Source organism: Onychostoma macrolepis, chromosome 03 (genome assembly GCF_012432095.1).
Source record: "Onychostoma macrolepis isolate SWU-2019 chromosome 03, ASM1243209v1, whole genome shotgun sequence".
Lineage (NCBI taxonomy): Eukaryota > Metazoa > Chordata > Actinopteri > Cypriniformes > Cyprinidae > Onychostoma > Onychostoma macrolepis.
This window is the reverse complement of record NC_081157.1, coordinates 17,139,468-17,153,443: the sequence shown is the minus strand read 5'-3', so window position 1 is coordinate 17,153,443 and position 13,976 is coordinate 17,139,468. Positions and strand designations below refer to the sequence as shown.

The 13,976-nt window shown below is 36.2% G+C and overlaps 1 protein-coding gene across 1 annotated transcript in view; it reads right to left on the bottom strand.

Moving 5' to 3' along the window:
* Positions 1-1,649: 1,649 nt before the first annotated feature.
* The window catches only part of mosmoa (modulator of smoothened a), a 31,763-nt gene continuing 19,436 nt past the window's right edge, over positions 1,650-13,976 (bottom strand). Inside the window, exon 3 of the mRNA XM_058771521.1 lies at positions 1,650-3,784. Within this exon, the coding sequence (XP_058627504.1) occupies positions 3,600-3,784 (185 nt within the window). The 3' untranslated portion in view covers positions 1,650-3,599. The remainder of the gene's footprint in view (positions 3,785-13,976) is intronic.

Sequence of the window (13,976 nt, the reverse complement as noted above, 5' to 3'; positions counted from 1 at the left end):
TCATTGTCTCAGTTTATTTATCATCACATTGATTTAAATAGGATAATCTTGCACCATATCAATATAAAAATGTAATGAAAAATAAAGTATATTCTATTAATTGTTATTGACAACACAAAGTGCATTAAATATTACATTATTAAGGTTTCCTAAATTGAGGTTTATAAGGGAACTGCAGGGGGATTGTGTGTTTAATGAAAAGCAAATAATTTAATCGTAATTAAAATGTAAAATATCATCAATCAAAATAAAACACTTACTACTTGTTTATGTGCATTTCATGCGACTATTAAAGTGAACCATGAACATGCAAAAGTTATACTTTATTATTAAAACATTTATTTTAATGTTATATTAATGTTTATATTAAATCTCAGGGGTACTTCAAGTAAATATATTAGGTAAAAGAGGTTCAGCTGAAAAAAAAAATTGGGAATCCCTACATGTAAATGAGAAATAATGTGAATTTGTGCAGTTTAATGTGTTTGAAAGACAAAAAGCCTTCCAAAGACATACATTATTTAACAACCCTCGGAGTGATAATTCAAATAAAAATGAACATTTGTTCATAGTTGATGTAATGTTGAAATGCCAAGAAAACACCTCTTACAGCTGAAATGATTTTTTGGTGAATCCAGTGGTCAAAGGGCTCAGTTTTTCTGTGTAATTAAGACCCACCTGACTAGTGACTGATCTCTGTGTGAACGACCACTAAACTGGAAGACTTTCTGAATGGGTATTAGTAGTAGGCCATTTTAGAAAGTAACATTTAATAGATGAAAAAGAGGAATTAGGGAGAATGAAATTATGAATAACTTATTGTTATTGATTCGGAGTATTTAAAACGTAATTTACTCTAATTACAAGTACTTCATTTTTGGAATCAGATTAGATGTAATCCAGATTACATGTAATCAGTTACTACCCAGCTCTGAGAGAACATTAGGTTAAAATAAATGAGTGAAATTATTACTATTATTATTAAAGTTAACATGTATTTTATTTGAAGTAGCGATCTCAAAGAACATTAAGAGACTTCAACAACATTGAAAAAAAAAAAAAAAAAGTAATTATTCCAAACATCGCAAAACATTGTTTAAAAGGAAGTGGTGGTATGAGGGATGCCCCATATTTAAAGGCACTGTAAGTGATTTCAGCAACTTCTGCTCGAGTTAATTAGATCACTCTACTTCGTCAAGCACACGGCCTCTTTCCAAAACCCGCCTCCAGGACCTGTCAGCCAACCCAATTTGAGGAAATGTGAATGTGCAAAAGCTACAGAACCCTTTAACATTACATGTCACTGAATTCAACTTGAAAAGGCTCCAAAAATGACACCAGCAATTTCAGGATTTTTAGTTTTACTTAAATGTCAAATACTGAAAAAAGGCTCCATGAGCAAAGGCTGGTGAGAGGATTCATCTCTAGCTCAAACAGGGGAGCAGGCCTGATGTTTTGAATATTGCAAATTTAACTAGTAGTTGCTAGGCAACCACACATCCCATGCTTCCAAAAATTACTCAAAACACAATTAGCCACAGATTCTTCATGCATGCAAAGTTTGGTGAATTTTCACCATTGGGATAGAAAGTAGAGCAATCGTTGCAACCGGACACCTAATGAAGTAAAGCTCAGTTGAACTCCAGCAGTTCGCCTTCTTTAATGCCTTTTATTGTATACAGTGAGATACTGAAACAAAGAGTAGCAGAGAAAACAGTTGTCTTGCCAGTAATACGGATCTGTTAACAGTAACTGTGCACGAGGACTGCTAACATCCTTTGATAGATAATACTGTTCCTCATACATTTGTTTCCTTCCCTTTTGAAATCATAAATAATAGCTTTTCATTACCCTATATGCACTTTTTTTCCATTTTATGATGGGTTTCCAAAAATATCCAAAGCAGAAGCAGTCTTTAGCACGGAAGTTGTCCACCGCGGGCCGCTGTCGTTCTCACAGTTCACATTAATTTAGGTCCCAGTGCGATACGAAGAGACATCTTTTGCCAAAAGCAATTGTACACATCTTGCCTGAATGCAGGAGGGAATTTCGTATAAACATTTTTATCAATTCTTCGATCCAAGAGTGTATGTTACCCCATATATTTACGAGAATCATCTAAAATTTGAATAAATATTTTATCTGTTCGCTCTCCCAATAATGAATATGAACGCTTCCGAGAAAAAGTGCAGTCTTTCAAAGCGTTAATGAAATTAATTTAGCAAAGAATGTAAAGGTGACTGTGAGCATGACCTTTCTTAAAAGAAGTGAAGAAAAAAAAAGCACATTAAAATAAAACGGAACACACACTTAAAGATTTCATGAAAAACAAACAAACAAACAGCTTGTGGGCAAATTGTAACCGTCGTATCACACACATCCATCATAAACAAACACTTCTGGTTTTGTTCCAATCTCACAAAGTACATTTTCTTTCCAAAAAAACAGGGAACCCTTTAAAAACAGAGCTGATGTAACACGCACGCATTCTTGAGCTCCTTTTATTCAGTGTCAGATAAATAATTTGCCATGATCGCAGCAATTGAATGAAAGGTCCGTGATCAAGGCAGAACATAAGTTACAGGGCACATATTTTGCCATGGTGAGGGAAAAATTATTCTGAATTGCGAAATACTGAGGTAAGGAGTTAATTTTTGTACATCTGTAGTGCTTCACCTACTGAAATGGCTATATCGCACAGTGCTCCCTAAATCCCAACTCATGCCCGTCGCATTCATACAACAAAAACATGTTTATGGCACATTAGCAAATCAAACCAAACAAGTAAAGGGCTCTGCAAACCCAGAGATCAAAACAAGAAGAGATGAGCAGGTGTAAAGTCAAAGCACAAACACATCCGCCTGTGACTGAACCGAACTCAACTCAAGTTGAGCTCAGGCGGGAGTTTATTTTGGTATGATGTCAGATTCAGAGACGCGTCCGTCAATATCTGAGCGTGTAACAGCGAGGCACAGCTTTGCAGGGTCCTGACCGGCAGTCCTGGAGCGTTCGCCTCATGTAGTGTGTGAGCAAAAAAGTTCTTAATACTGTTCCCTTTTGCCTTTTCCCTCTTTTGTAACAGTGCAGTGTCCCGGCCAGCTCTCTCGCCGCTAGAGAAAACGTGGGGAGCCCCCTCTTGTTGGACCGAGTGCCTGGTCCATAATATCAGTGCCCGCATTCTCCACCAGTTTCTTGTCTTTCCTCTCCACAAAGGTAGGGGGCGCAATTGTGTGAAACGCTGCAAAACTTAACCGAACAGAGGATAACAGAACTTTATTCCAAAGTAAAGTAGTACCGGAAGCAGCCGCTGTAGATGCGCTCTGTCCTTTCCGGACGGGCCTGCGTGAACTTAAACGCCCCCCGATCCTTTGGGTTGAAACTCAAAGGTGCAACATAAAGACAGCACGGGATTTACAAAGCACAGGTTGGGCGGAGGGGAGCACTCTTATGTAGTGTGTGCAGTAATCGTCTGTTTAGTTTTGCAGTTTAATGAGTTATTAGCATATACCACCACCCCCTGTTGTGGGCCCTTCTCGAGGAGAGCCGCTTCTTTCCGTTTCACTTTGAACACCCCAGCTGTCCCCGCTGGGAACGTCCCCTCAGCCAGGAAGGCAGACTTTTCCCGCAAACAGGAGCCCCACTATTGTGAAGAAGATGGAGAGCACGAACAGTACATAAGAGGAGCCCACCACTGTGTTGTTGGGTAATTTGTACGGTTGTCCCCCTACTTCATTGATGTAGAATCCTATTGGGAATATGAGGGCGGCCATACAAAACAAGATCACTGTAAAAGAGGAAAAAAAAAAAAAAGTGTTATTAAATAGGTGATACAGGAATTTACATACAATAATGAGGAAAAAAAACAAGGTTGGATGATCAACAACAAAAAACAACAATTACAGGGTTAAGCTAATAATGGCAGAAACAATCATTTAAACACGTTATAAGAATAGAACCATAGAATAAGTAAATATTCTACCAATATTTACAATTGTTGACCAACAGGGGGCTCCAAATTCCTTAGGGCGTGTTCACAAGCTCATTGTAATTTTGATAGGCCAAAGCAGTATCAAGATACAGTTAGGTCTGGCCAACATATGGATTACTCACCATGTACCTCGCCCTCATATATCCGTCATCATCTGACTTCATCTTAAAAAAAAAAAACAACAAAAAAAACAAAAAAAAAACCTGTGCTTTCTTTCCTTAACCTCTCCCTGTCTAGCTAGTATTTACTCTGAACAATGCCTGAAACTTTGTATTGCAAACAATTCCTGTGTCTATTTTCCTCTTTATAACGAATCAAGCTTTGGATAAAAACGTCTGCTAAATGAATAAATGTAAATGTAAATGTATTCACCATGATTTTAGTCCTAGTATAAAATTATGGGAGATGGTAAATAGCAATGATTTTGCATGTTTTACATTTAGCCATCAAGTTTCCTGAAGACTCAATCCTTCAATGTTCCTTCCTTGTTTCATGAATTGGAAGTATAAGCACATTATGAACGATGTTAAGAGTCCAATTTAAACTTTAGTAGTAAACTGTAGTACCATGAATCAGTTCAAACTGGCAACTTCAATGAACTAATTTATTATTTAATTACGGCATTTGTTGAAAATATATATTAATCAAGACAATTTGGAGCAAATACATGAATACTGAATATCATTATATGCAGATATAGAATCCAGTGTTGCGGAATATCTAGTTACATGTAACCGAGTCACAATTTAATTCCAAAATAAATGTAACTAATCTGTTAGTTAATGACAAAAAAAATAAAAAAAAAATAAAAAAAAGTGTAATTAAATTACAGTTACTTATGAAAATGTTAACGATTACAAAGGGGGTTACATCTGAATGTTTTCTGTAAAAAGCTAGGATACGTTGAATAGTATTATTTTGTTGCTTTTCCCGTTTTTGATGTGCACGATACCGCCATTTAAAAGCAGTTTAGTAAAGTATTGCTATTCTGATGCTTTTGATTGGTTCTCCTCTTTGAATTTGCAGTGCACCACGTCTGCCAATTACATCAATCTCCATCCGAAGGCCAGAGGGCGCTCTCACGCGGAAACTCCAAATACACCCCACAGAAGAAACCCAGGAAATGCCTATAGCGGTAGCTGGATAAACAGAAGATTTAACTGCTTTCATTGACTGAACGTAGGGCTGGGCGATATGAGCAAAAATTCATATCTCTGTATTTTTTGGCTAATGTACGGTATATATCTCGGTATTTTGTATTTGGATTAAACAAATAAAGTGAATGTGTGGCATACATTATGTGCAAAAAGGGTTAAAATCACATTACATTCTAACATTGTAACATTGCAATCTAAAAAAAATAATGCTTTAAAAGCAGAAGTTAAATTTACTAAGTTAAAAATGAAAATAAAAAGCACAGACTAATTGAGTAAAAAGGCTATTTTGATTACCCCATTACACTTTACAGATAGTGCTATCATACAAATACACTTACTTGTAGGTTTAAAATTCTACATACATCACATTTATTGTCCAACTACAAATATTTCAGCAAAATGTATATTTTAGTCATAGTTGTTGCGCTCCTATTTCATTGCGCTACGTCTGTTTGGCGCACATGTGCGCGGCGGCGCTCGTTCTGAATGAAGTCTGTGAAGTTTAGCGGAGAATCACAAAGCAAAAGCTCATGCACTTCTGACAGTAAAATGGAAACATTTCCATGGCTTTCTAACATTTACAGATGGAGAATATACCTGTGAAATGTAAGCTATGCATTAAGGAAAACAGCACGTCTCATACACATTAAACAGCGTGTCTCTTTCAGCGGCACACGCAGCCTTTCTGTCAGAGCATCTGACGGGCCGAGCGCGAGCCGCTTTAAACTTAAACTACAGGCTTCTATATCTTACGAGTTTTTTTTTTTTTAAAGCCCTTCATATAAAGCTTGTCACATGTTTAGAACAAATTGTATTATGCACTTTCTCTGCAGCAATAGGGAGCTGTGTCCTTCATAGAATATTTTCAGATGCGCTCGTATCAAACTATTGTATATTGATATTAACGGTTAATGATATTCATACCGTACCGCTTATAAAGAATATATCGATATATCGTAGAAACTCAATATACCGCCCAGCCCTAACTGAACGTGACTAATAAACACACGACTACGGCAATATATGGTTTATCTGAGTTCTTCTTATTATAATTTTCATTATAATAAAGTATATCTATAATCATAGCCTTTATCACTGCTTAGAAAACTATGAAATATGTTGTGTGCCTTATTCTGTGTAAGAAGCCACATCATCTCACAGAAGAATTTATTTCAAACACTCGGCTGACGTTATGAAGTGAGTTTGGAGTAAAGACATGCTATTAAATGTGGTATTTTCACATGCTTTCAGATAGAGCAGTGTTTACAACACAGAGCCATAGTTCACTGAGAAGCTACGCAAACAGCTGTCATTAATTGGAAACAATTTCATAATCGTACAATTATATCGTCTGCGATTTTTTTGCGTTGCTTGTCGGTGAACTACGGCTCTGTGTAGTAAAAGCTGCTCCATCTGAAAGCAGGTGATGGAGATTTACTACTAATCACAGAACCGGCTTTACTGACAAGATGCGTATGACAATCGCATTTGATTAAATCATACAGCCCTAAAAATAATTTGTTAGAAATTTTTAAAAATAATCAAATGTACTCAGTTACATTACTTTAATAAAGTAAATGAAATATCTACACTTTTTATCACATTTTAAATAAGGTAACTTGTAATTGCATTCCCAAAGTAACCTTACCAACACTGACAGAATAACTAATATCAAGAGGGTTGATTACTTTAATAGTAGATTAACAGAAGTCCATTTAAAGGTGCAGTATGTAATATTGACAGCTAGTGGATGAAATAGGTACTGCAGTCCAAATTCAAAATATCGAGAATTGTTTCTTTCGCCCTTTCCTCCTCAGACTTGATGCTCACGCAGGTTGCCAGATTGAGGACACACAACAGTAACTAGCGCAAATTACATCGGAAGCCGTCAAGCCTTGATGAGATTATTTATCCGTGTTTAAATATGCATCTGGTCACAGCGCTGTGTCGATGGATGCCAAGGCTTTTTAGGTTTGGTAGAATCTGCAAACTTTGACTCCGTTCGTTGGCTAGCTTCCATGCTTGAAATACGGTGTTTTCTCTGTTAACTAGCAACCCGGGGTGTCAAAATACTACTGGGTAAACTTGCAGTGGAAAAAAATAAAAATAAATAATAATAATAATAATAATAATAATAAAAAAAAAAACCAGACATTCGACACAGAACTCACATTTCAAAGTCGAATAACTGACTTTAGCATTGTTTTTCAGAGAAACAAGTAGGTGAACTTGCATGTTTCTTAAATTTCTGCAAACAAGTGGTATTTTTATGGTTTATGATGATAAAAAAAAAAATAATAATAAAAAAAAAAATGACATACAGCACCTCTGATACATGTTCAGTTCAAATCTGAAGATTGTCAAACCCAATTTATAGCCAAAATATGTAGGAGGACAAGTGAAATTTTCAACAAAAAAAATCTAGTCAGGCGTAACACCATGTACTAATTATGTGTGATGCTGCAAGCCTCCAGCAGCAAGCGGTTTCTCACTCCACACTAAATGTGAAAGTGCTGCGAGATGAAAATTTGGACTGTTGGTAGCGCTAGAGAATGAGAGACTGAACCTCCCAGCAAAAGTGTCACCATCAATATACCCCAGCCAAACTCTTTCCCATATGGTTCCTCGACCTCTAAATATAATTGCAGACCAAAGGACCATGTTGACAACAGCAAACCCCTGGAATGTCTTTTCTGAATCATCAAGCCTTTAAACCTCTGGCCCGTTATGTTTAAAACGGACCTCCACCCAACCAGAGTGATAACACTCAGCACGGGTTCATGTTAGCCTGGCAGAAAGGCTTTTAGGGAGATAAAAACAGACACTGCTAATAGATGCCTGAGTGCAGTCTCGGCTCAATCTTGCTGCCCATTAGCAAGATAATAGCATCTTTCAGCAGAATGCAGCGCTGCAATTAAACACGACGGCCTTGAGAGAAGTGCACTGATCTGACTGAGGCTCTGTGTGTCAGCATTAAGCTTCTGCCTTTGCACATTTATTGCATAAACCATTTTTGCTGGTCTCGGCTCTTAGACGCACACAAAGGAGAGGGTTAAGGAGATGAATGGCGACCAGGCTGCTGGACAAAAGGTCATGGCCACGGCGCAGTGTAAAAAAGGCACTTCCTGCTGTGGTAAATGCCAGTCTGCTGCTTTGGTCATGTGGTTAAAAAAAGAATAATATGTTCCATGAAAAAAGGGGTGCTTTTTTGAGCACAACAATGAAAAATATAATTGAAAGGATAGAGCGGAAATAGAAACGGGCTTTGGCCCTGACACCAGCACCAATTATGTTGCTAGCAGACCTGTCTGAGAGTATTTCTGGATTGACAGGTACAGAAATGCATATGGAAACCTACAATTTGGCTCTTTGTTTAATGATTCATCATAGCTATAATGTATATAGTCTAGTACACAACGAACTCAAAGCAGTAATGATTCTTTGAAGGGATGGACAAATTTTATCCACCACCGATAATCATTTATAATTTTGTATATACATGTATATTTTTTGTTTAAAAACATCATGCCACAAAAACCTGCTATATCAATAATAATAATACTAACAAGAACACCACATTTAAACATAAATATACACACACACACATACATATAAATGCAAATATTTATATAATAATAATAATAATACGACGACATTTAAACAAATGTATAACTAAATTCTCTATAACATGAATACAAAAAAAATTATATAAGCACACACACAATATTGTAATATCTAGGCTATAATATACAATCACTCATATTCGTTATAGGATGCAATATAAAAAAAACTATCATTGTAGGGTAAGATTTATTAATGCTCATGAATCAGACTGATATAGGAATTAATGGTATAACATTATTATAATTAATAATACATTTAATAAATTTATATATTTTATGATTTTTAAATTATATATTTTATTACGTTAACATTAAAATGTATTATAAATATAATAATAATCATCATCATCATCTTTAATAAATAAATGTAGAACTAAATGTTATATAACAAGGCAAAATTATGTGAATTGTATAATATCTATAATATAAAACAATCATCATATAGGTTATTGGCTGAAAAAATAACCAACTATTGGTGGAGGGTAGGATTAATATATGCTCATGAATGAGACTGATATGGGAATTAATGGTATATTATTATTATTTTTAATACTAATTACACACACACACACACACACATACATATAAATGCAAATATTTATATAATAATAATAATAATACGACATTTAAACAAATGTATAACTAAATTCTCTATAACATGAATACAAAAAAATTATATAAGCACACACACACAATATTGTAATATCTAGGCTATAATATACAATCACTCATATTCGTTATAGGATGCAATATAAAAAACTATCATTGTAGGGTAAGATTTATTAATGCTCATGAATCAGACTGATATAGGAATTAATGGTATAACATTATTATAATTAATAATACATTTAATAAATTTATATATTTTATGATTTTTAAATTATATATTTTATTACGTTAACATTAAAATGTATTATAAATATAATAATAATCATCATCATCATCTTTAATAAATAAATGTAGAACTAAATGTTATATAACAAGGCAAAATTATGTGAATTGTATAATATCTATAATATAAAAACAATCATCATATAGGTTATTGGCTGAAAAAAATAACCAACTATTGGTGGAGGGTAGGATTAATATATGCTCATGAATGAGACTGATATGGGAATTAATGGTATATTATTATTATTTTTAATACTAATTACACACACACACACACACACTAATAATTCTCTCCTTATAAAACTACTAAATACACTTATTCTAACATTATGCCAGCCAAGAAACTCCAAATGAACCGATGCTACATCAATCAGAGCATGCTATATTTTCCGAGTTATGAAGGCTGCCTCTGTTTTACTTTCTTTTTATTTAATGTCAGTGTTGTCCAGCAGTGGATTCTGGTTGAGCAACAAGTCTGAGCAGACAGCAGCTAATATTTACGTCTGTCCCCGCTGACGCACCATATGCTGAAGCTGACGCTAGCCAGAGCCACAGCTGCGGACATGACAGCAGACGTGGAGCCGTGATCGTAACCTGGTCAAGCTGGGCGTGGTGTGAGGGGACACAGGGGGCTTGTGTTACTCACACAAAGCTGCTCTTTCAGGTTCGGGTGGCTTGAGGCCAGTGACAGCCTTAGCCCAGACACCTGTGTTAACCCCACCTGGAGCCCAAACACTCATGCAATGGGCTTTAAATGGATTAGAAGCAGAACTTACAACACTGCTTGAGGAGACGCTTGTGGAATAGAAAACTAAATAAGAGAAATAAAGGTTTTCTAATATTTGCAGGTTATTTTTGTAATGCAAATTTGGACCACCCACTACATCAAATATGTATTACTATACTGTATACTATTACTACTGACTATTATGTGAACACACAAAAAAGATTTTAATAATGTTACTACTTTGTTTTACTAATTGTATCTACTGTTAATTTGGTTCTATGTTTTGTCTACGCAAATTAAAATAACAAAAAAAAAAAAAAAAAACTTTGTTGACCATGTCCATGGGAGCTGCTAACAAGAAAAGCTGTCAATTTAGAAATGTTGAGTTTGAGTTATATTACAGTTACATTATATAATAAATTAGATTTTTTTTTTCTCCATTCAAAATGTTTAAAAACAAACAAAGAAATGAAGGTTTCTTGTGAATTTCTTATTTTCTATGTACTCAATATTACTTTGTCCTCAATTCCCATTTAAATTGCCATCAATTAGTTAATTAACATTCATGAAATGACATTTTTGATGAGAACCCGTGATCTGTGGAATTAGTTGGTTTGTCTCAAACAATTTTTTCAACCAGTATAACAAAATTTTTGTTTTGTGGCGTTGCAAACTTTCGCTGTTTTTTTTGGTCAGTCTTCATAATGTAACCCCGATGGTAGAGGTTGTGATCCCAGCCTGAGGTGGTGTTCTTGTTAAGGAGCTGTTGCTCTTTTAAACGGCGTAACTACCGCCCACACACGGCGATAGAAAAAGACAAGTGAGTCACCGAGGTTCAGAGACGGTAAGCAGAACCTGGACAATTGGGACCATTTCTTTCCTGTTACCATGGCAACCATGCCACTACGTATGCAATTCTCGACGAAATGACTTCTTCATTCAGCAGCACCTCACTGGCATGTGCTGTCAATGCCACCCATTAGACGACGGAAAGAGACTCTTTCATAATCGCACTGAACTTGGCTATTGTGACACACTACAGTGCCGGTTATAGATTTTGGGCTTATGATTACAAAACAGAGACGACAGCCGTAATCAGGAACTATTTATTAAAAATAGCTTTTATTCGATACACTCAAGACTCTACACAATACCTCAATCCTACGGCTTGTTCAGGAGGTACTTTTCTAACTTTGTGTGCGCTTTCTGATTTTTTTCTCTTTTTTTTATCCCTCAAAGACTGAGACAGATGCCCGTGGATAAAAATAACTATTGTTCTTAAATTTTTAATAACTTTTGAACTGCAAATCCAATCTGAATGCTTTTTAGGAGATATCACATTTGTCCAACTTGGACATTCAGAGGCTCCGTAGTAAAGTGATGACGTCATCACATTTCCATCAGCATTGATTTGTTGAAAGAAACTTATGCATTTTTTTCCGCTGAGCCAAACAGGAATGATTGTTGATGCTTAGTCCCCACCCCATGCCCAGATTGGTTCAAACCGTTATCTATTCAACCAATAGGTTTCGATCCTTTAAACCATCAATTAGCATGTTTCTTTGGAAATTTGAACAAGTGCAAAGTTAAAGTAAAGCGCATCTTTGTCCATGAAAACAAAATAAAACATTTGCATGAGAACGCTCTCTGACAAAGCACAGAAAAAAACGTGACCAAGCACTTTGACAAAAACCAAAAACAAGGATAAAACCGTGGTACATATCGGATATAGAAATGGAATTTATGTTATGTTTTCGCATCGCGAGACACTGTCCTGGTAGAATCGATTCCGACGTAATGAAGTCATTATAGACCGTAATGAAGGAGCAACTTGAGACACATCTAGATTATCACAGAGACTCGAGGTGAGATCAACTGAACAATAGGCAACTAGACTACCAACTACTCGACAACCACATAGCAATGTGCTTAACATTTTTTAGAAAATCTTAGCAAATGTATAGCAACACCCTGCCGGTGCCAACAACACCCTAGTGCAATGTCTTTATAACAACTCAGAACATCTCCGCAACACCAGACAGTCGACGGTAGAGGTGACATTACATTAAGGTGATGAATCTGCAGCACAGTTACCCCATTGCTGCTTTCTCATTTTCCCTCAAACGCTTGTATCCTGAGAGGAAGTTTAAACTGAAGGGTTTCTTTATAGAATACACAAAGGATGTGTAAACTAGCTTGAGGAATAGAGAAGAAAGTTAATAGCGTCTCCAGTGAGCGAACACAACAGATGCTACACACATGCTGGACAGACACACAACACCTCAGCAGCGCTATTCAAGCCCAAACCACACAGATCATCCATCTCACTGACTGCTTGCGCGGAGGACTTTAAATTGGTCGGTGTTACATATTCCCCACAGCTGGAAACCCACACCTTATTTGATAGGATAAAACCAATGTTTTGTCAAGCGCATGTGTAGCTCCTGCTGAGAAAGTTATGTCTGTGAAATAATATGTTGATGCACATTTTTAGCTGTTTCACTGTTTTCTATAGAACCATTTGCAGAGACTCCTGTGCCATTGTTTGAAATAATTTCATGTCGGTCTACTATTGCGGTGTCGTGCTTTTCAGAAAAATCTGCCTACGGGCCAGTTATATATACTTAACTTCTACATTAAGTCTATTTCTGAAATAAACAACTAGCAGTTTGCCAAGGGCTTATTTTCAGATTTAAGTTAGACTAATCTACATTTTCATGTAACCAGTCTTAAAGAAAAAAAAAAAAAAAAAGAGGACAAAATTGAAAAGACTATTTTAAGTATTTCATGCAACTGGACACAAAATATACGGCCGAAAAAAAAAAAAAAAAAGTTCAACTAATCACCTCACACAAGCACTAGTCAAACACAGCTGTCTATTTTTTAGCCATCTAGAGTAGATTAGGCACAAAAACTGTATACTTTGGGTTTATGATATGCCACGCAATTACAGACAAAATGGGAAACTGCATTTAAATATGTAGTATGTAATATTCACAGCTCGTGGTTGAAATGGATCCTACGGTCTAAACTCAAAATATTGGAGAGAGTTTTCCCTCCCGCTCCCGCCCCCGCCCCCGCCCCCTCCTCCTCAGACTCAACGCTCACACGGGTTGCCAGATTGAGGACACACAACAGAAATTAGTGCAATCAACAATGGAAGGTGACAAGCCACACACTGAAAATGTCAATATGGCACCGGTACATATTCGGTATAGATACGTAGACAGAATGCAGATTTCAGTGCCTCAGTACGGTGCCACTTAAATGCCTGAGTGATCATCTATTGGTCATCTGGTTCTCTGAAACAAATGTAATCACCAGCACCGCACATGGAGAATAATTTCCCGACTGAGAAAATGCAAGTCGGAAAACTCTAATAATGCAAATCCAATCTTTGTGGTAATGCGAGTATCCATGTTGTTTTCATATTCTGACTTAAAAGCACAACTCGTGAAATGAGACCATCCGAGGATCGTGTGAATGCAACAACATTACACTTGCTCTGATGGCAGCAGGTACCATTAAGCTAGCTCAGCTAAACACGCTTAAATTAAAATGCCTAAAGCTAAACTTCCCTTGTAATGACT